Source organism: Myotis daubentonii, chromosome 2, assembly GCF_963259705.1.
Source record: "Myotis daubentonii chromosome 2, mMyoDau2.1, whole genome shotgun sequence".
In the NCBI taxonomy this organism is placed as follows: Eukaryota; Metazoa; Chordata; class Mammalia; order Chiroptera; family Vespertilionidae; genus Myotis; species Myotis daubentonii.
The window spans coordinates 195,575,714-195,598,570 of NC_081841.1; the positions used below are offsets into that span (position 1 = coordinate 195,575,714).

A 22,857-nucleotide genomic window follows, 5' to 3' on the forward strand; every position below is an offset into this window, starting at 1 on the left:
ATTTTTTCAGATGAGAATGGAAAACTCAGATATGTAATTTGGTGCCTTGGCGGAAGGACTCCCCCCAAAAATATTTGTATGTTGCTTCTATTTTATTAAAAACCTAATGAAACCTCTCTAAATCAGTCCTCTATGATTTCACTTTGTAGTAGTTCATGCAGTAACTGAGTTGAGTAAATGTTTTTACTTTAAAATATTTTATTGTGTAATAAAACACAGACAACAAAACCTACACAAAATATATAGTTTAATAAGAAATTAATTGACCTTGTAATTACTACCCCGGTCAAGAAATAGAACTTTGCCACACACTCCAGAAGCCACTCACAATCACAATCACAACCCACTTGAGGTAAAAGTTTGATTATATAGGTGACAAAAGGTTTAGGTAACAGTAGTGCAAATAATTTCAAAGAGAATGTTTCCTTATATCAGACTATTTTTAAAATTTTCATCAGAGGAATACTGTTTGATCCATTATGTAAGGACACTTGAAACATATCCTATATAATAAAGAGGTAATATGCAAATTGACCCTCACACCCTCACAAGATGGCTGAGAATTCATGCATGGGTGGGGTCCCTCTGGGTGGCCTGCAGGGATCAGGCTGAAACGGGCAGTCCAACGCCGCCTGCAGCTCCTACCTGCCGCTCCCACTCATCCCAGCCCCACTGTGCCTACCGCAGGCTTGCACCCAATCAGCCCCAATCGGGAGAGGCTCGCTGTGCTGCAGCAGTGCTCATCAGCCATGAGCCCTGCATCTGGCACCCTCCCAAGGGGAGTGGCCTGTGACATCGGACTGAAACTGACTCTCCGATATCCCCCGAGGGGTCCTGGATTGTGAGAGGGTGCAGGCCAGGCTGAGGGACCCCACCAGTGCATGATCGGGCAAAGGAGGGACTGCAGGAGGGTTCCGGGGCTGTCTGGTCCATCTTGCTTAGTCCTGATCAGCCAGACCCCAGCAGCAAGCTAACCTACTAGTGGGAGCATCTGCCCCCTGTGGTCAGTGCATGTCATAGTGAGTGGTTGAGCAGCCTTAGCATATCATTAGCATATTACTCTTTGATTAGTTGTTCAGTTGTTCTGCCATTCGGTCTATTTGCATGTTACCTTTTATTATATACGATTATTTTATGCTATAAAGTTTTGGGGCTATAAGTTTTTGTTCTTTCCGTTTCTTCTGGGATATACTTTCATTCTGTGCAGCCTCTTCTTCTGGCTTAGGAACAATCTTCTCTTTTTCAGTAAGAATCCTTCCCATGTGGCAGGGAGGGCCTATGTGTGGGTTCATTACCCATGAGCTCTGTGGGTTCTGCTCTGCATCTTGGGAGCTCTGTTCACCTGGATGTGCTCAATGACCAGGAAACCCACGTCTACACCCTTAAGTTCAGCATTACTCTCTGCATTGTTAAGCATGTGCAGCAAAAACTCAGCACTTTTTTGGGTCACCGACCCTGCGTCCAGCTCCACTGTTTGGCCTGGTTACACCCACCAACTCCACGAATGGCATACATTGCTTCTGTAAAGTGACATCCTTCAGATACTTGGTGGCTTTTCAGATATGCATACCCTTAATGGCCTGGGCAGTTTCACGAATATTCTTAAAGTGAACACAAAGATCTGAACTTCTTAATTTGCATGATTTTGTGGGGTTTTCTGGGTCAAGTGGATAGCAAACCATTTTCAGAGGTTACCCCAGGCCATTTATGGGAAAAGAGTTATATCAGACTAATTTTTAGCACCTAAATTTTTAAAAAATCTTATTTACAGTAAAAAATTATTATAATATTAGAATAATCACTACTCGATATAGATTATTTTGTGCTTTCTACAGATAGATGATAGACAGACATGTATACAGTTTTATCCTAATATATATATATATATATATATATATATATATACTTTTAACATGTCACCCTCACTACACTCCTCCCAAGTATTAATTTAACAAACGAGGAAGCCAAAGATCAAAGATAAATAAATTTGCTCAAGGGACAGAGCTAGAACTGAAATCAAGCTGATTTGCCTCACACCCCTTTCCATTATATCCTGCTATGATAGTTCTAAGTGGTTCTTATTTGTTCATTAAGACAGGTTTGCCATACTTCATGCATGGTACTGTATGTTATTGGAAGTAAGAAACTTCATATTTTTTAAATTATACAAATATTTCACTCCCAAGAATGTCCTTTTTTTCTTGATTCATCTTAGTAATACTTCTCTTAATTTTAGCATAAATTAGATAGACTGGCTCAAAGAGAGTATACAACAATAACAACTCTATGGAATACATATTCTATCAGGCACCAGGTTAACCAGTTAATGTGGTGAATTTCATTTAACCCTGAAAATAGTTCTTTGAAGTGGGAGTTATTATCTCCACTTTTCATTAATGGGCACAAAGCCTGCTGGTAAGAAAAGGAGCTGGGATGTAAACAGGTCTTTCTCTGGCCACAGCCCCGCTGCTAGCCCCTCCAGTACAGGCCCTTGGGACACACCTACTCACTTCAGGTTCACTGAGCCACACTGGTGGCCTCTGAACTGCAGGATCCTTTTTATTTTTTTTATTTTTAACTTGCATATTCTTGAGTCACTAAACTGAAATTGTGGCAAAAAGAGGTACTAGATGAAGCGAATGAACACACCCCAAGACCTGTATGTGCTCCTAAGGCTGTCTCTTGGCTTTCTTTCCCTGATTTGTAATATGTCAGGATCAGTGTTTTGGAGGAAACACTAGATTTCATCCAATCATCAATAGAAAGACCTGGTGGCTGTAGTTTCCGTAACTTACAAAATGGATGCACAGGAGAAGAGGGACTGAAACCTTCATGTCATGCTTATTAATTACTGTGGATATTTTAAAAAACATCAGAGAGTATTATGGCAGAATGGAAATGAAAAAATAACATTTCCTATATGAACTGATTTTAAATTTAGTTTGCTAGGCAATTTCTGTAAACCAGCCTATCACTGTAAAAGGGCCTGTCTTCTTCGTTTTCAAAGTCATAATTTAAATGACAACCAAATATGTTAAGTGGCTTTTGTGAACTCGCTACAGTCTTTGCACGCCCAGACATGCCTGGGACAAAGTGTACTTTATAAATTATGGGTAATCAAATGAATACAAAGGGGCAAAAAAGAGTCCTCTATATTTGAGTGTTTGGCAGTTATACTTTCAAAATATTGTAAGAAAAACTTACTTGCTGCCATTTGCTTGACTTTTATCTCAAAGGGACTTGAATAAGGCATGCTATATTATTTCCTAGCAATAATGTTGACATTATTCTCAACTGGAAACAATGCTTGAACCTCCTAATCATTCCGTTTGCGAGAGAGAGAAATAGAATGGAAAGGATCTCAAGAGATAAAGTAATTCTGGTTTTCAACATTGGGCCTCTCCCGTAATTTCTCTGTGCCCATATTTCCACCTGAAAAATGGAGATAGTATCAACGAAGGTTTTTAAAATGTAGTTGAAGTGAGTGATAATTATGTTTAGATGGCCTGATTCATGTACTTTTTAAGTTCTCCTTAGCTAGCTGCTTTTCCTGGGACTTCAGAGAAAGCTAAAGAATACATACTCTAGTGGTCTGGAGGGATTAGGGACTCCATTTATGTTTGACTTTGCTCTTTAGAACTCTTAAAAATATAAATTGGTTACACAGTGAAAGAATATTGAACACCACCACCACCCACCAAAGGTCTTGACATTGCCTTCCAGGGTGCTCAGCTGGTTTGTCATTTAGAATCTGCCCACCCCTGGGGTAAAGGCAGTCTTATTCCTATTTAACAGATGAACAAACTGAGACCCAGTAAGATTAATGACAAGCTCAAATTCACACAGATACAGCACAAATCAAAACAGGCTGGAACTTAAGTTTCAAATTCTGTGTTCTATCAACTAAATTGTTACCTCAAATTTTATGTTCATTTCTTAGGAGAAAGATGAACTATATCCTTTGGATTGGCCAAAAATGACAAGTAAAAGATTATTTGGATCATGAAATGACTTCCCTCCATTCAGAATTGTTTAAACTAAATTGAAAAAGGAAACGTCAAGCTTCAGTCAAAACTGTCAGCTAGCAGAACAATTTAAGTGTCTACATTTGTCATATGTTGGTTAATACATTCAGCTCAAATTTCTCCACAGCTTTAATTAAGGCCTAGCATTTCTAAAAATGTTATAATCCTTTTAAAGCATATTAGATTTCTTTAATAAACAAAGAAAGGGTATATTTTACAAGTATTAAGTTAGCATACGTGAGAATTATTATAAATTCTATTTCACCATAGCAATGGGCCAGAAGCCATTAAGTAAGGCACCTAAGAAGGAGCCAAAAGCATCTAGCACCTTAAGTAAATTAGACTGCATCTAAATAAGCAAATGTTGAGTAATTAAGTTTCCAAACACCTGTATTCATTTATAAATGGTAGATAAGTGAAAATCTGTCCTTGGACTGGCGTTTCTGAAACTCAGCCTCCACTCCTCTTCAGAAAACATCACAGGTCTTGAAGATGAAAAGAGAAAGCTAACTCTGATGAGCAAAGTCTTAAGGAAGAAAAGGGGCCACTCCTTTCCCCAAAAGATTTGCTGATAGTCTCCACTGTAGGAAGCCACTGATTGTCTTCACTTGCAGAGAGGTGTGGATAAGGAACCAGAAGGCTGGTGACCCTTGAAGCCCTGGCAAAGGTCAGGGCTGTGCACCCACTGTTCGTCCAGACAATGGTAGCTGAAGCAACTTCCCCATTTATTATTATATAAATCCTTGCTGATGGGCTACTCTGCCTGTTACTGGAAATTGCCTGCCTAAGGGATATGGGTGTATCTCAAACCAATAAAAGGTTGGTGAGGCCTGAGCACCAGGGGAAGTCCTTCCCCTTGAGTTGGACTTGCCCGCCTGGCCCCCCAGTATTTCCAAATTATTATTTCTTGTCTTGTCTCTTTCACTTGCGTGCAGCCCCTCTTCCAGATCCTGAACCCTGAACCCTGTGGGACGTGGGGGAACAAACAAACATAAACTTGACACACTCCACAGCCCCCAAAGGGTGCATGTATAGTTCGTCTGCAATTTGCCAGGCCAGCATCCCCTCTCATGTTCTGGACTGTTGACATATTTCCTCAGTCGAAGTTGGTTTCCAATCAACATTTTATTAATTGATATTTGCTGATATGCAAAACAGTAATGACTTGTTAGATTTTGCTTGTTTCTCCCCATCTGGTCATTCACTATGCCCAGAGTTTGCTTAAGTGAGTTTCCTTCTGTTATCACGTCCCTTTTGCCCAAAGAACTTCTTTTAGTGTTTCTTGTATTGAAAGATCTGCTGCTGATAAAGCCTTTCAATTATAATGTCTCTGAAAGTATTTCATGTATCTAAATATATTTGTAATAGCTACTTTAAAGTCCTTGTCTGCTAATTCAATATCTGGGTCATTTTGGAGTCAGGTTATATCAACTACTTTTTCTCTTGACTATGGACCACATTGTCTCATTTCTTCTCTTAACTGTGAATCATTTTACTGTTTTTCTCATTTCCGTAACTTTTCACTGTACATTGGACACTGTGGATGGTATGGTGTAGAGAGTCTAGAGTCTATCTTTCTCTGAAATTGTTTTTTGGCAGGACTCAAACTGTCTCACCTATGGTAGGCTGTGACTGAAAACTCTGCTTAGTTCTTTCAGGTTTTTTAGCTAGTTGTTTCTGCCAGGTTCCTAAGAGTCTCTGTATATTCATAGTATAGGGTCAGCCAGGGACTTGTCAGAATTTATATGCAGATTTTGGGGTTCCCCCTCCTGTGGTTCACTTCTTTCTGTGATGTTCCTCCTCATGTTCCAGTCCCTCTAGAAGCCCTGAACTCTGTCCTATTCTCAAACCAATTTCACTATAGCTTTCTACCTGAGTTCTAGCTACTCTCAACTGGTAGACTTAGAAATACCTTCAGACAAAAAAAAAATAAAAACATAATCACAAATCTCAGGTAGTGCAGTCCCCTCTTTCAAGGATCAACCTCCTACTGTTGTCTGCTTATGGTCACTGTTAGTTTTTTTATGTTTTGTTCTGAATTCATAATCATTATCTGTGAGTCTGATATGATTACTTTTCTGTTACCAGAAGCAGAACCTACAAATACTTTTCAAAAACATAAAAATAAAACATTGGTTCTATAAATTATTAGAAGTAAATTAATTAATTCAATAAGTATCCACCAACCATTTACTTTGGTCTAGTTACTTTGCTAATACTAGGTGACAGAAAGCATTTAGGTAGGATTTATATTAGGTTGTAGTAAACTTGAATAGACCTGGATTTTTAAACTTCATACACTTGCAATCCCTTAAAAAAATGAATACAGTAAATATACATTTACTTATTCTGTCAAATTTTATACTTCATGGTACATTTTTTGAAAAAATTCAGATTTCTGAAGCCAAAAACATTTGCAGTTGATAACACAGTTGGTTGCATTGAAAAATATCCACTTTCTTCAGCTAGTTTGAAATTTGTCAAAACATCTATACTAATAAAAGCCTAGATGGTCCTTGCACCCTCACGCAATGCCCTCATGTTGTCACAAGATGGCCACCAGGGGAGGGCAGTTGTGGGAGATCCGGACGGCAGGGGAGGGCAGTTGGGGGCAACCAGGCCTGCAAGGGAGGGCAGTTGGGAGTCATTGGGCCGGCAGGGGAAGGAAGTTGGGGGCCATTGGGCCAGCAGGGGAGCACAGTTAGGGGGTGATCAGGCTGCAGGCAGAAGCGGTTAGGGGCAATTAGGTAGGCAGGCAGGCGAGCGGTCAGGAGTTAGCAGTCCTGGATTGTGAGAGGGATGTACCAGATTGGAGAGGGTGCAGGCCGGGCTGAGGGATACCCCGCCTCCACCCCCACCCCCGTGCATGAATTTTGTGCACCGTGCCTCTAGTGTACATATATAAAACCCTAAGTGACCAGTTTGACTGGTCGCTATGACACACATTGACCACCAGGGGGCAGATGCTCAATGCAGGAGCTTCCCCCTGGTGGTCAGTGCGCTCCCACAGCGGAAGCACTGCTCAGCTAACCGACAGCCAGGCTCACAGCTGGCAAGCACAGCTGTGGTGGTGCTAGCCTCTCCTGCCTCCATGGCAGCACTACCAAGAGGCTATGGCGACAGGTGCAGTGGGGCAGGATGAGCAGGAGCGGTGTAGCGCCTGGCTGGGGCTTGGGCTCCTCCCTGGCTGCCTGCCACTTTGTGCACTACTATATCCCTCGGGCATGAAACCAGCAGTCTGACATCCCCGAAGGGTCCTGGGTTGTGAAAGGGCACAGGCCAGGCTGAGGGACCCCACTACCGGAAGCCGGTCCATCCTTGCTGCTTGACACAGTTGCTGCAGGGAAGAAACATCTGCACAGCATATGTTTCAAGGGACCTGGCGTATATGGCATACCGTTCTTAATATGTTTTCTCCCCTTCTTAGCACCATGTGTTTTAACCAAGGTCACCTCTCCGAGAAAGGTTGTTTCCCCAGGTAGGGATTTTTCCATGAAGTTAGGGAGGGAATAAAACCCCTTAACTAAGTGCCAGGCAGGTAGTTAATCACTTTAACTACAAACAATCACGCTTAAGCTACATAATCTTTACTCACTGGAATGGAGATAAGAAACGCCCTAACCTTTGAAATAGAAATTGATAGGATTAAAATCAACTGGTATAAATACAGATGTAACAAGACAATAAAAGACAGAACTTGGCTGGAGATCCTGGCTAGAGATCCTGGCTAAGCTGCTGATCAACTGAACGCTGTCTCCATGTCATTCCTTCTTCGCTGACTCCATCCACACCTTTGGGGACCCCTGGATCTGCTGGGGCTGGACCCCAACACCCTACTGGTGCAAAAATCCATGCACCAGGCCTCTAGTCCTAGCTAATAAAGAGTGAATATGCAAACTGACCCTCACATCATCACAAAGATGGCGGCGCCCATAGCCAATGAGGGAATATGCTAATTGACTCCCACACCCTCAAAGAAGGCGGCGCCCAGTCCCCTCAACCCTGCTGGAGTGGCAGGCATGCGGCAAGGCCGGGCCCACTCCCAGTTGAGCCCGGCCACTCCATGTGCCTGCCTCCAGAGACCCCCAGTCCCCTCAGCCCCCCAGCCACCTAGGGCTGGCCCGAGGCGCAGGCAAGCCTTGGATGGCAATTGCCCAGGGCCACCCGAGGATCAGGTAACCTGGGCCAGCCGAGGCTTGCGCTGTCGGAAGTGGCAGCAGCAGAGGTGTGATGGGGCATCACCTTCCCTTGATCACTGGGTCGCTTCCCTCCCCTGAGGGCTCCTGGATGGTGAGGGGGCAGGCCGGGCTGAGGGACCCCCCTCCAGTGCATGAATTTTCATGCACTGGGCCTCTAGTTAGTAATAAAATCCCTGGAATGGAGGTCTTTTTCAAGAACCTCTGGAACTAGTAAACAATAAAAATAAAAGAAATGAACACAACACAGTGCTCTTTTAGTATCAAATTTGGGGCTCAACTACCAATGAACCTGGACAGTAAGTGGCCTCTCCTTTGACTTATCCCACCTGCCTACCTAGGATATGGAATCTTACTAATCTACATAAATAGCTTTAGTTTTTTACTATCTCCAAGTAAAGGTGGAAAATACATCAGCATAGAATCCAATGCTAAAAGCCACTTTTATTTTGGGTGAGAAGTCAATGATAGTAGAGAGATGACCTGCTGCTGAAAGTCCCCATGTGAGTTACAGGTATGCTACAGGACTAAGGGTTTACCACCTCAGTTCTCAGCTTATTCCTCATCCTAACTTTTCAATCCTCATTAAGACCTGTCTTGCCCATACAGACTAATAGGAGACTGACGAGGGTCAAAAGGTAGGTGGGAAACTTTTCTTGCTTTATAGTTTTGTGCAAGTTTGGCTCTGGCTTTATTAGGGAGTCAAGTGGAAAACAGATTAAGAATAAGCTCCACCCTAACCGGTTTGGCTCAGTGGATAGAGCGTCCGCCCGCGGATTGAAAGGTCCCAGGTTCGATTCCAGTCAAGGGCATGTACCTTGGTTGCGGGCACATCCCCAGTGGGGGGGTGTGCAGGAGGCAGCTGATTGATGTTTCTCTCTCATTGATGTTTCTAACTCTCTATCCCTCTCCCTTCCTCTCTGTAAAAATTAATATATTAAAAAAAGAATAAGCTCCAGTCCCTATTCTCACTATTTTGAATAGATGTTAAAGGTATGCAAATAACCATATTTCCTTTTAGTTTTCCTGCATCTGTTCCTATTCTAATTGTTATTAGAATCGAATAGTCTATAGATGACACATGACTAGCAGTTACGTATTTCATAACTATTTGTTGAAAAACTTCATTCCATACTTTTGTCCTTTCCCTTCGATGTATTTGTTAATATCTGAAATTATTTGTATTATCATTTTGTTATTTCTACTCAATATTGAAAATATTTCTGACATTAAACCAATTTTGCCATAAACTCCACATTTCATTTTCAGAAGAATCATATAAATAACTCCACCTGAAGCAGTGTGAGGTCTATAGCAAACATCTGTGTCCGTAGGGGCCAACAGCTTCCCTGAGCGCAGCTGGCTGGTATCAGCTAAACAACTATTGAACATGCTCAAGCTGTGCACCAAGAGAGGCTGACCAGTGCTCACGGCTCAGTATCTTCTGCATGAAAAGAAAAAAAAAGAACAAAAGGAGAACACAAATGTTATTTACCAGCTTATTAGTCATTCCACTTTTCTTCCAAAGAAAATAGTTGCACTGAATCTTTGGTGGATTCCGGGGCAGAAGCAGGACAATCACCTGGTGTCGCTTTGAAGTGTGGCTGCAGGCTTCCACCCTTCCTAGCTCAGCTGTTGAAGCAGAGAAGGAACTTCAAAGGCGGACTTACTGTTGTTCCTGCCAGTGGGGGTGAGTGATTCCCATGTTAGCTTTAAGAGAAAAAAAATCAGGAATTCATCCGCTCTTACTTGCCAACGTTTGATGCTCACCAAATGATATACCAGTTTTTAGTTATGACTGTCTCTATCTAGTGGACACAGATAAAAACAATCACAATTTCATTGTGATTTATATTTATTTATATACACTATACAAATCATCTGAGGTGGCCAGGTTTGTAATTTGTCCAGGTCGTGTCACATGTCAGTGACAGCAAGTAAACTGTTCCTGCTCGAGTACATTCTCTGCTGATGGAAATATAGTGTCTCCTTGAGGAAAGCCAAGTTTAAGAAGACTGTCTCCTTGCCACTCTGCTACCCCCAGCCTGTAATTATAACTGTTTAGTTACACACGGTTGTAGTTATACACGGTGTTTCATTCTTCGTATAGGCAGTGCCTTCACTCGTGAGTTAAGAATTACTCCATTTGGTCAACAATTTACCTTGAACAATATATACACTTTTGAATGATGTAATTAAATTTTAAAAGAAAATGCAATTTCCTTGAATGATTTTATTTGGTCTAAACCTTTTCATTTAAAATTTATATTCTTTTACTTTACAATTATAAAGGGAAAAGAAAGTAATATTAACTCTAACTGACATATTAACCCTAACTCAGAATTAAGAATATCTTGGATTCAAAAACTAATTCTTGGTCAGTTACATGGACAGTTAAACTTCCCTACCACTACCTCCAATCAGCTTTTACTTAAATAATGACAAAGTAGGTAAAAACATTTCAATACACAGGAGAAAATGGTACAAGATAGGAGTCTTCAGGGAAGCTTATTATGCTAAGAAAGCATTAGAAACCAGACAGTTAACGTTAAACACCAAGAGTCATATGATGAAAAGCAAGCTGCTAACACCAATTATACTAGTGTTTGACAGCATGGTCGCAATATGGTCTAAAGAAGACTCTTGTGGTAGAAATGAAACTCTAGGATTAAAGAAAAAAGCAAATGAACTCCTAGAACACATGAGAGAAAAATTCCAGAAGGCTTCCATAATCAGCAGATGGGTACGCTTCATGATGTAGAAAGACAGTCCACTATGCAGGTTCTGTAGAAGCAAGTAGTAATTCAATTAAGAGTGGTAACCAACAGCAATGAGAACACAAATCAGTCAGTTATCCACATTACATTTATCACAGAATACAATCTGAGAGGAAATTATACCAATGACTGGATTTTCATTTCTCATTTTACAAAAATTTCAGCTCAAAGTGGCATAAGTTTCAGATGCTCGCTTCCAAAGATGGGTTTTCATTCCTGGCTGATTGCATCCTGAAGAAATCAAAGATGTTCACAAAGTAAAATCACCATCTCTGGTATAGTCTCTCTTCCCGTTTTCAGGTTTTCTGAGCCATTTTTTGTGTAACAAATGACTCACAGATGCAATTTAAAAAAGTAAAAGAAAACACACCAAAAATTTTGGATAAAGGTCACAAGAAAAATTATCTTATAGAGACAGAAGATGTTTTAAAGATGCTGTTCATGACTTGGTGGAATTAGGAGCTTGCTACAATACTATTTAACAATTATTTATGTTGTTCATTTTCTGAGATTTCATTCCAATGAGAGCTGCACACTGTCAGCTTGGTTTTGTGGCTGTTGATGGTCATACTTCCTTGCTATTAAAAAAAAAAAAAGAAAGAAAAAAGAGATATACTTAATAAAATAGCAAAATAATTATTAGTTAATATAATTAAATGACCAGTCATGAATCTCAGTAAAGAATTAGCTTAGAATTAAACCTTTTTCTGTTGGAGGAAAATTTGATTATACATTACAATCCTCTAATATCTTAACACTGCTGATATCCATTTTATATGTTATTATTATTACTATTATTTGTATATCAGGATTATTCAGAGCTTTAGAAATATAGGGTAAACATTAATTAAGCTGTTAAATTAACACTCTGCAATTTTCTTTTCTTGCCCCCCATTTCCACTTTAAGATAAATTAAAAATAATGCTTTTGTCCACATAATAAGGAATTTGACTATATTTTAACTTATAAGCCTAAGAGACGTATTATTGAACTTTGTGATTAATATAAACTTGATGAAAAAAAATGCAATTCTGTATTCTCTTTGTACTGCTGAGAAATGTTTATTTGAAGAATGGTGTTGCCTGGGCTGGGAGAAGGGACGGGAAATTGGGGGACATCTATAAAACTGTCAAATAAATAAATAAATAAATAAATAAATAAATAAATAAATAAATAAATAAATAAATAAAATAATAAAATAAAAATGAATGGTCCCAAACTAAAACTAGAGAAAGTACAGGGCTAAAATATTTAGGAATGTCACTGACTACTTAGCTCTAAAACTTTCAGTCTCTTCACTGTTTCTTAGCCAAGAAAGAGATACTACTTGTTTACAGTACTCGGGGGTAAATTCAGATTTTTGTGGCCTAAAGCTTTTACAACTTTGGGAGTCCTTTTTAAGAAAAAGAATTTTGTTTGCTATTTCCTCTTGAACTGGCAGACTTTGTTAGGGCTAGATATGTCACAAGCACTTAAGAATGCTCCAATGAGCAGGAATTCAATAAATGTGCATACCCACACACACTCATTGTTTATAGGAATAATGGCTTCCAAAATTGTCTACATCTTAATCCCCCCAATCTGTGAATATGTTACCTTACAGCGCAAAGGAGACTTTGAAGATGTGATTAAGGTAAGAGAGGGGGGAGATTACCTGGTCCCACCTAATCACATGGACTCTGAAAATTGGAGAACCTTTCCTGGCTGAGTTCAGACAGAGGGGAGATATAATGAAGAATGAACAGAAAGATGCAATGCTGCTGGCTCTGCATGCGGAGCAGAAAGAAAACCCTGCTCACACCTAGACTTTTATCCCAGCAAGACTGTTGTAGGATTTATAACCTATAAAAATGTAAACAATGCATCTGTGATGTTTTAAGCCACAAAATTTGTGATAATTTGTTACAGCAGCAATAGAAAACTGATGGGCCTTACAAAGACAGGAATTCTGATCTTATTTTATGCCGTTCCCATCAAAGAAGAAAAAAAACCTGTACAGTGGGGTTTATAATTGTATATGTTATACTATTGAATATATTACTGATAGGAGGTAACTTCTATTTTGACTAGGCATCAATGAAAACTTAATTCTTCCCTTATAATTTTCTTTACAAAGCTTCTGACTATACTTTTAAAAAAAATGCTTAAATTTTTTAAGGATTTTTCTTCTGTTGTGATAAAATATACATAAAATTTGCCATTTTTAGTTAGTTTTTAAAAATATATATATATTTCTTGATTGATTTCAGAGAGGAAGGGAGAGGAAGAGAGAGAGAGAGAAACATCAATGATGAGAGAGAATCAAGGATCAGCTGTCTCCTGCACGCCCCCCACTGGGGATTGAGCCTGCAACCCAGGCATGTGCCCTTGGTTGGAATCGAACCCGGGACCCTTCAGTCTATATGCTGATGCTCTATCCACTGAGCCAAACTGGCTAGGGCCATTTTAGTCAGTTTTAAGTGTTTAATTTAGTGGCATGAACTACATTCACATTGTTGTGCAACTATCACCACCATCCAGACACAGAACTCTTTTGATCATTCAAACTGAACTCTACCCATTAAGTTATAACTCCCCATTTTCTCCTCCCCCAGTCACTGGCAACTACCAATCTACTTTCTGCCTATGACTTTGCCTCATATAAGTGAAATCATACAATATCTGTTCTTTTGTGGCTTGCTTATTTTACTTAATTATAAGAATAATTATGAAGCATAATGTCTTTAAGGTCCATACATGTTGTAGTATATGTTAGAATTGTCTTCCTCTTAAAGGAGTAACATTCTACTATATTTATGTACCATTGTTTGTGTATCCATTCATCCATCAAGGACACTTGGATTGTTTCCACCTTCTGGCTACTGTGAATAAAGCTGCTATGTTAGTTTTACTGCTTAGCTTGAGCTGGTAAGCCATCCACATCGTACAAAGTGCAGAGGAACAAAAGAAAAAACAGTGAAAGTGTATTCCTCTTAGCTGACCAGTCTTGTAGCTGCTCACCCAGTTGCTTTCCCCAAAGGAACTGCTGTTACCAGTTCTTAGGACAAAATTTATGCTAAAGAATTTTTTATAGGTTTTACTTGTGTAAAATATATATACGCATGTATATATATTTTCTACTTTTCACCTAAAATTTCACTCTTTGGTTCTTTCTATGCATACACATACACACACACACGTTTACATTTTTTACTACAGATATGTTTCTTTTAAAAAATATCCAGTCTTTTTTCTTTAAATCCCACACTCTCCCCATCAAGGTAATAATGTTAATAGTCTGATGAGTATCTCTTCAAACCTTCCTCTATGCTTGCATAATTATATAGAACATTTATATTATATGTAGACAATATAAGGGATGTTCTGGTCACGTGACTTTAAGAGTGGCATCGTATAATATACTATTATATTTTGCTTTCTGAGCTTAATGATACACCACAGAAATAACACACCTATTCTTTTAAATGGTGGCATAAATGGCTATGGCCTACAATTCATTCTGACGCCGTACATTTTAACCTTTGCTTCTTCCCCACCACCTACACAATCACCGTGCTCAGTACTATTGAACATGTTAATATTGGATATGACCCCTGGCCTTGCACGTTAATATCACATGCCATATTCCTGGAAGCCATTCCTTTCTGCTTTGGCTTGCAGTAATTTACTTATAATAGAAGAGACTGACTGCAAATTCCATAAGTAAAACTTCAAAACCCAACTAAAAGTAGCTCCAACTCAACTTTCCCGTAGATTCTACCAAACGCTCCTGGCCACCTTCGTGCTGTTCCGCAGGGATGGGGGTATAAAGGAGGGCAAATTATAGTAGGAAGAGATAGCAATCTCAACTGATTATTAAAATAGCTAATTTTTTGCAAAATTTACAAAAGTACGACCCCACATATTCATTCCTAGGGTTCTTCTCAGAGTCTTGGAAGGGCCCGTACAAACACAGGGTCCTGAAGCATTAACTTCATGCAAACCTCCTTTGCTGTCACTGTGATGAGCATCTGAAAAGGGCACTCAGGTTTCATCATCAACTATTTCTGACAACCTTTTACTAACTGGGTTTAATTCCAAAAATTCTACTTTAAACATGCTTCTGTATACAGTAAAAGCACAGAATCTACTTACAAATGGCATACATTTCCAGTTGCTGTCTTAAACGAATTTTGCTCATTGTGTCATAGAAGCTGGGCTCTGACAAACTTTCTGCTGTAGGTGGCACACTGAATATCCTCATAATCTTCCTTTTATTCCTAAAACACAAAACCAATGTAGAAGAGAGATCTGTATTAATACCTATCCTATGTAATAAAAGCCCAGTGACCGAATGGCAGAACCACCAGAATGACCACGGCCCTTAAACCCAGCTGGCCCTGTCCCCCACGGGCCCCCCTCACCCTGATTAGGGGCAGGGCTGGCCGGCAAACCACCTGCAGGCCCTTGCCCCAGCCAGCCCCGCCCTTGATCGGCCCCCATCGGGGCAGATGGGCTGGACCCCACCAGTGCACAAATTTGTGCACCAGGCCTCTAGTAGGACTATAATAATTGTTCTCAGGATCACTGTAATCGGAAACTACATTTAAGGACTTAAGTGGCAAGGAATCCATCTTTTATTTTGCCTCTGTGGATGCTTCCTTGGCTCAGGTAGTCTTTCTTTTAAAAAAAAAAAATATTTTATTGTTTTTTTTACAGAAAGGAAAAGAGAGGGATAAAGAGTTAGAAACATTGATGAAAGAGAAACATCGATCAGCTGCTTCCTGCACACCCCTCTCTGGGGATGTGCCCGCAACCAAGGTACATGCCCTTGACCGGAATCGAACCTGGGACTCTTCAGTCTGCAGGCCATCGCTCTATCCACTGAAACAAACTGGTTAGGGCAGGTATTCGTTCTTTCACCAAAAAGTATGAAGCTGTATGCCCTGGTTGCTGTGGCTCAGTTGCTTGAGCGTCACTCCAAGCGCCAAAAGGTCGCCAATTTGATTCTCAGTCAGGGCACTACGGCCCAGGTTCGATCCCCAGTTGGGAGGCAGCCAATAGATGTTCCTCTCTCTCCCTCCCTCTCCCTTTTTCTTTTAATCAATAAAAACATACTTTTCAAAATTATGAACCTGTATAAGTATAGCCACAGGAATGTACAAAAGGAAAGTGGCTGAACAATCCACTTTACACAGCAGTGATGTACCGCTATTGTGCTTTCACTCCCTACCCTTCCAAAAGCCAAGTATTCTATGGAAAAATGCATAAACAAGAAAATAGCTGATTTTTCCCTTCCCTCTCATGTCCTCCAAATAAAGGTAACTTTCTGGGTTTTACAATAAACAAAATGTGAGCAGACCTTAACTTTGGAAAATAACGGATACGCATATGTCTCGTATACAATAGCATGACTTCAGTGGAGCTTCTGTATGGCCATCTTTTTAAAATTGACAACAGTGCCCCTGCTTTTAAAACTGTGGGGTGGGGAGGAGGCAGTGGCTATTTTCAGTGGAACACGGTTTCTTGCAAGTGGGCCAGTGCTGATATGTAGAGCCTTCCCTCACCCATCCCCTACAGTCCAGACGGCCAATGGGTCTGCTGCTTCAGGGCTCAGGCAGCTAGGAAGGATGAGCCTGCATGTCTGAGAGCAAATATAGGCTCTGAGCTACTCCCCAAACCAAACATCTGTAATTTCTGGATTACTGATTATTTTGAGCTATCTACCGTCTTTTTGACTTTGGCAGAGGATACCATGAAGCATGTGCCTATAAGCAGAAGCAACTCAGTTCAACTAATCGTGCTTTTCCTTTTCAAAGCAGCTTCCCCACCCTCTCCACCCTCCCCACCCTCCCTCACCCCTCACAAAAGGAAAGGAGAGAGAATGAGAGAGAACAGTTACATTATGCTACGGAATCTAGAATTAAAGTAGGAAATATTTATTGAGAATTTACATTATGTGACACACCAGGACTTGTTCTCAAGGGACTGAAGATTTTGTGGAATACAAAAGTAATCAGATAATACCAATACTGTTCAACTAGAGGCCCGGTGCACAAAACTTGTGCACTGGGGGGGGGGGGGAGTCCCTCTGCCTAGCCTGCACCCTCCTGTGGGGAGCGGGCCTAAGCTGACAGTCGGACATCCTTAGCGCTGCTGCAGAGGTGGGAGAGACTCCCGCTACCGCTGCTGGGCTGCTGGGCTGCTGGGCTGCTGGGCTCGCCAGCTGTGAGCCCAGCTTCTGGCTGAGCAGCACTCCCCCTGTGGGAGCGCACTGACCACCAGGAGGCAGCTCCTGCATTGAGCATCTGCCCCCTGGTGGTCAGTGCGTGTCATAGCAACTGGTCGTTCCGCTGTTCAGTCAATTTGCATATTACCCTTTTATTATATAGGATAAGTGCTATGAAATAGTCTTGCACAGGAAACAGAAGGGAACGCTTAAAATGTGCAAAGAGAGAATTGCTAAGCACACAGGAGTTAGTGTCTCTGCATTTTAAGGACATGGGCCAACATGTGTGCTCATCCAAGGGTGCTGGTGAACACAGGCTGGGTGATAAAATTGAGCTGTGTTAGATATGATAGAATGGGAGTATAGTGAGCTGGGCTGGGTGCCAAGGGCTGCACTTAAATCTCCACCTCTTAAAGCAACAGGGTCTTCCAAGCCAAACCTCAGTGCCCAGTGCTCAAGGGCACAAGTAGACAGTCCTCCAAATAAAGGTAACTTTCTGGGTTTTACAATAAACAAAATGTGAGCAGACCTTAACTTTGGAAAATAATGGATACGCATATTTCTCGTATACAATAGCATGACTTCAGTGGAGCTTCTGTATGGCCATCTTTTTAAAATTTACAATGGTTTCTTATTTGTGTTTGGGAAGATAACTGAATTTTTCCTTTAAGAGAGTGTTCCTCCTTTGTGTTGGACATAAAAGGTAAGTCTAAGTAAAATGACCTAATATGTGAATGAAATCCAGAAGCGGTATTTTAGACATTCTATAATAACATGGTATCCTCTGCCAAGGGCACAGAGCAGGAACAAAAATGTTGATGACATTATTTTTGTGCATTTAATTCAGATCAAACAAACAAACAAGCCTGCAGAGCTTTTAAATGCCCAGTTTCTTATCTCCCCTGAAGTACTCAAAGATTTACCTCTTGGCATACATGAAGAGACCAAAGCTAACGAGGATGACTACCAAGTAAACGTTGGTGGCTTCGTTCCAGGCCTCATGAACGCTGTAATCAATAGAGCCATCGTCACCCATCACTCCGTAATCCCCAGGCATGTGGCTGAAAGAGAGAAAAAAAAAACAGGGTTTCTGTTAGTGAGAGATGGTATGATTGGAGAAGGGCTGGCAAGCATACGGCCTGCTGGCCAACCTCAGCCCTGCCGCCTGTTTCTGTATGGCCCAGGAGCCAAGAATGGTTTTACATTTCCAAACGGATACATTTTAAATGGTTATAATTACCTACATAATAACCTTGATTTTTGCCTTACAGCTCTCAAAGCCTAAAATATTTACAATCTGGTCCTTTAAGAAAAAGTTGGCCAACCCCTGGTCTAGATAAGTAAGGCATGTAACATATTCCCCCTTATATTTTATTTTTAAATCTTTATTTTTGAAAGTATCACATTTGTCCCCCATTTTTTCCCATTGACCCTCTCCAGTCTGCCCCTCCCCCACCCCAGGCCTTCACCACCCTGTTGTCTGTGTCCATGGGTTATGCATTTACGCATACAAGTTCTTTGGTTGATCACCTCTCCTTTTTTAAAAAAAAAAATTTTATTGATTTCAGAGAGGAAGGAAGAGGGAGAGAGAGAAACATCAATGATGATAGAGAATCATTAATTGGCTGCCTCCTGCAGACCTCCCACAGGGGACTGAGCTCACAACCCGGGCATGTGCCCTGATTAGAAATCGAACCCAGGACCCCTTGGTCCATGAGACAACATTCGATCCACTGAGCACACCAGCCGGGTGTCCTCCCTTATTTTTTACTTTGAAACATTACAGCTTCTACATAAAGGTTAAAACTTGGGATTAAAAAAATCATATTAGTAAAGGGACACAGGCTGAATATCACTGCACAGTCTCCAAACAGTGACTATCACCCAGATGAAAGCAACTGCATACTTTGAAACACAGGCCCAAACAACTAGCTGTGCTGTTCAGAAAAGTGCTGCACTCGTGACCTCAGCCTAGAGAAGATGTGACAGCCATGACAAGGCTCTTCCACCAGCCCCCCGCGTGGAGCTTTATCTAGTTTTGGTTTACTGGCCAAATGTGGTTGAAAGAAGCTACAGGATAAAAAGTTACGTTTTTGCTATTTACACAGCTGTGACTTCTATTCAAGGAAATGCATTCTTTGGACATTCCCACAGAAAATAAGAGTGGTAACAGCAACTGTATCAACTAGCCGTAAAAGAGCAATGGTTTCTTATTTGTGTTTGGGAAGGTAACTGAATTTTTCCTTTAAGAGAGAGTTCCTCCTTTGTGTTGGACATAAAAGGTAAGTCTAAGTAAAATGACCTAATATGTGAAAGAAATCCAGAAGTGTTATTTTAGACATTCTATAAAAAGGAAGCTGAACAAAACGATAGGTGATAACTGTACGGTAGTTTTTAAGAATAAGACAGCCATTTTCTAATACCAAGAAAAAGAATATCTGATATGTCCAAGAAATTGTTTTGCAAGTTTCCCATAGATATTCTATAACAATGAAGACATTGCAGAACTTCATCCACTAAAATATTTTCAACCTGTCCTGCAAGCCTCCAAAATAATCTATAATGTCGATTTGGCTCAGTAAGTTAATAAGTGTGTATTAAGGGCAGAGTCTGTTTTCTTTCTTATAGTGTGCCTCTGCATAAAATTAATGAAATTTCCTCAGAGGTCTGCTGCCAAGCCAGGTGGCATGTCTGTCCCTTGCTGACATCTGAAGTCTTTGTCAGACTTTGGGGACATAAGGTACTCATTTACAATAAAGTGAGTATCGTGAATGGCACTGAACTTAAACTGTTAACATTGAGGGCAAGAATAATTTCTCTAAAACATCTATTGGTGTCTGAATAGAAAGATGTCTTGTAAAAATTAGCCAGGAAATAATAAAACAGAACTTACTTTAAATTATAGTAATCTATAGATGCAAGATCTAAACATTCAACATCAGACCATATCCATATCCTATATATTAAAGTCTGGCCATGAATTTTCTTTTAAGAGAGTAAGAGGCACAGGGGGATTTGGCACAGTCAGAGTTTCAACTCTTATTCCTTAAAACTGAACTCCAGAGTTTCTCTGAATATAATAATTATGGTTGATAGTAAGTAATCAATCTACTTTAGAAATGAAAAATTTTGGAAGACCAGAGACTAATAATTGCTTATGATTTATGATTTTGTTGGTTCCAACATGTAAAAAAAAAAACAATGACTGTGTTTGGCAAAAAAGATGGCTTTAGATGTCTGATTTAAGATGCTGAAAAAGGCCTGGAACCATTACGCAGCAAGGGTGGTAGCTTTCGGGATTGGGAGTTATTAACAAGTCAGGGAAGAAGCAGGAAACGCAGAAGTGGCCACTAGGACATTTGGCAGGTGCCATTTATCTGACAAATTATGAAAGTGTTTCCTACCTGTTTCCTAACACCTGAATGGATCTGAGCCAGGTTAATTTTCTGGCTTCCATTTTTCACAAAATTCTGTTAAAAATGGTGTAGTCCTACAGAGCTTATCTTCCTCCTGCTACAAATATGCCAGTAATCACAAATTACAGAGGATTTCAAGTTGTTGCTGACCCAGATGGTAAAAATTCAACGTGAGTTATATAACAGATATCAGACAACATCATTGCTATGCAATGACACTACTGTTCCACAGTTCCAGGGAAACGCACTGGAGGTATCCTTGTGAAAGATCTGTCCTGAGGGTACACCTCTCCAGTCCACTTCTCCATCATGACCGACGGCGCGGCTTTGTCAGGCTGCCAGGAATAAAGAATGGTTTTGTCCGAAGTCCCAGCACAGACCCACGGCTCCCATGTGGCCTGAACTACGACCACCCCCTTCCAGCATGCCACGGTCCAACCAGGCGCACAGAGACAGACACCTGAGCGGTTCCCAATACCACCACAGCCTTCCTCTGGAATGAGAAGCAAAATGCCCAGGGGCATTACACGACGCTTCATTCTTGGCAAGTTCATGTTCCCGCAAGATCACAATGTAACGAGCCACGTGCTTGGATCATGACTCATGGATTTCTCAAGTTCATCATCTGGGAAAACTAAACGTTTCCCCTACGTTTTCCCTGGACAGGAATGCCTGAACGATTTCCGCAAGGAGATGCCAGGGTGAGCTGACTGAAGTCCCAGGTACATATGAACACCCAGGGATAAAGTTGATAAAATATGACAACTAGGGTTTGGTCTTGGTTTGATAGAATTTTACGCTGACAACTAGATGTTTTCTAGGGATTAATGATTATACCATAAATTTTAAAATTAGCTTCCTGATACCATGTCTAGGTGGCTCTAAAACGGATTATCACTTGTCACTGTGTCTTGAATGTTATCAGTGTTGTCTCTCGAAGAGTGCTTCGTTATTTTGATACAAATTCAGATTAGAAACACTTCCAGTGGCTCTCAACCTTCCTAATGCCGCGACCCTTTAATACAGTTCCTCATGTTGTGGTGACCCCCAATTTCATTGTTACAAATCGAACATAATTAAAGCATAGTGATTAATCACAAAAACAACATGTAATTATATATGTGTTTTCCGATGGTCTTAGGCGACCCCCGTGAAAGGGTCGCGACCCACAGGTTGAGAACCACGGAGTTATACGGTTCCGAGAGTTCCTCATCACACAGTCCATCGCATAACTGATTCTCCTTCTGAGGCCTCCGAAACACTGGCGGATGGGCTTCCCGAGTCGGAAGGGCGCACGGGCTAACACAGGCCTCCGGGAGGGAGAGCCGAGGGGGGCAGGCAGTAACATTCGAGGGCTCACGTGCTGGGCAGGCCACATGTTCCACAGGCTCCTTTAAGCTTCACAACCACCTGCTGGGAGGCACTACGCTCCATTTTACAGCGGCGCCTGGGATGGCGGTGGTGGTTACACAGTATAACCTGCCCAAATGTCACACACTCTGGGGGGGTGGGGGTTGTCACCTGCATCTGACTCCCCAGCCTTAACTCTTCCGGCCCTGACCTCAACTTGTGAGACCTGCTCCTCCAGGGGGAAAAAAAAATCCAGTCGAGCGGGTCCAGAATATAATCCTTCCCAGAGAGTGGCCGCAGGCAGGGGCCTCCGGAGCTGCCAGGCCGCCGCGCTTCCGCCGCTCGCCGGTGAGCCTGATTCAAGCCTCACAGTCCCGGGGAACCCGCGCGGGGCCGGCGCGCCGCCCACCGTGGCTTCTGGGACTCGGGGCCTCCCTACTTCCTGCGACCCCGAGAGGCCTCGAGCACCCGAGAGGCAGGTACTCGGAGCCTCACACACCCGGCGGGGGGCGGGGGCGGGGGGCGGGCGCGACCTCCATCCCCCCACCCTCCCCGGCGGGGCCGGGCCGGGGCGGGGCGGCGCGCAGGCAGGGGGCGGGGCCGGGTGACGCGAGGTCGGGCCCGGGACGCGCAGGGACGCGGGTCCACTCACGCTGCTCGCTCCGGAGGCGGCAGGCGGCCAGGCTGCTCGGCGCGGGGCCCTTTTCCCCGGAGTCGGGGCCGGGCTCGCGGGAACCGGTTACCGCACGGACCCGGACGACCTCTGCTTCGTCATTTCCTGCCGGCCCGTCGGTTTCCGGAAGAGACGAGGAACCAGGTCTTTCCCTCCCCGCCCCCCTGCGGCCCCCTCCGCCCCCCTAAGAGTGTTTGAACGGGAGAGACGCA

At 41.9% G+C, this 22,857-nt stretch overlaps 2 protein-coding genes and 1 pseudogene across 9 annotated transcripts in view; 1 reads left to right on the forward strand and 2 right to left on the reverse strand.

Annotated features, from left to right (window-relative positions):
• Nucleotides 1-1,071: 1,071 nt before the first annotated feature.
• On the reverse strand, nucleotides 1,072-4,631 carry LOC132228600 (large ribosomal subunit protein uL22-like; annotated as a pseudogene).
• Nucleotides 4,632-10,439: 5,808 nt separating this feature from the next.
• On the reverse strand, nucleotides 10,440-22,771 carry SMIM19 (small integral membrane protein 19). Of its 3 annotated transcripts, none has more exons than XM_059685288.1 (4): nucleotides 22,625-22,771; nucleotides 18,130-18,267; nucleotides 15,133-15,257; nucleotides 10,440-11,576 (listed from the first exon to the last, which is right to left on the reverse strand). In XM_059685288.1, the coding sequence occupies exons 2-4, from the start codon at nucleotides 18,261-18,263 to the stop codon at nucleotides 11,512-11,514; spliced, it is 324 nt and encodes a 107-aa protein (XP_059541271.1). In that variant the 5' UTR covers nucleotides 18,264-18,267; nucleotides 22,625-22,771; the 3' UTR covers nucleotides 10,440-11,511. The 3 variants fall into 3 exon arrangements, with proteins under 3 accessions (XP_059541271.1, XP_059541273.1, XP_059541272.1); XM_059685290.1 differs by lacking the exon at nucleotides 22,625-22,771 and adding an exon at nucleotides 22,184-22,325; XM_059685289.1 differs by lacking the exon at nucleotides 22,625-22,771 and adding an exon at nucleotides 22,144-22,273.
• The window catches only part of SLC20A2 (solute carrier family 20 member 2), a 96,136-nt gene continuing 95,599 nt past the window's right edge, over nucleotides 22,321-22,857 (forward strand). For 4 of the 6 annotated variants that reach the window (XM_059685284.1, XM_059685285.1, XM_059685286.1 and 1 more), the window contains exon 1: nucleotides 22,650-22,789. The gene's annotated coding sequence lies outside the window, so the exon portion shown is untranslated. Of the gene's footprint in view, nucleotides 22,452-22,649; nucleotides 22,790-22,857 lie in introns of those variants that run through there. The other 2 variants (XM_059685281.1, XM_059685278.1) reach the window with 2 other exon arrangements.

Bases quoted from the DNA above. Each gene is read 5' to 3' on its own strand.
- SMIM19 (XM_059685288.1), bottom strand. From the start codon at position 18,263: ATGCCTGGGGATTACGGAGTGATGGGTGACGATGGCTCTATTGATTAC. The intron at 15,258-18,129 runs GTAAATCTTTGA...TTTGTGTTTTAG, and splicing joins CTCTTCATGTATGCCAAGAG to GAATAAAAGGAAGATTATGA. The intron at 11,577-15,132 runs GTAAGTAGATTC...TTTTTTTAATAG, and splicing joins ACTGGAAATGTATGCCATTT to CAAGGAAGTATGACCATCAA.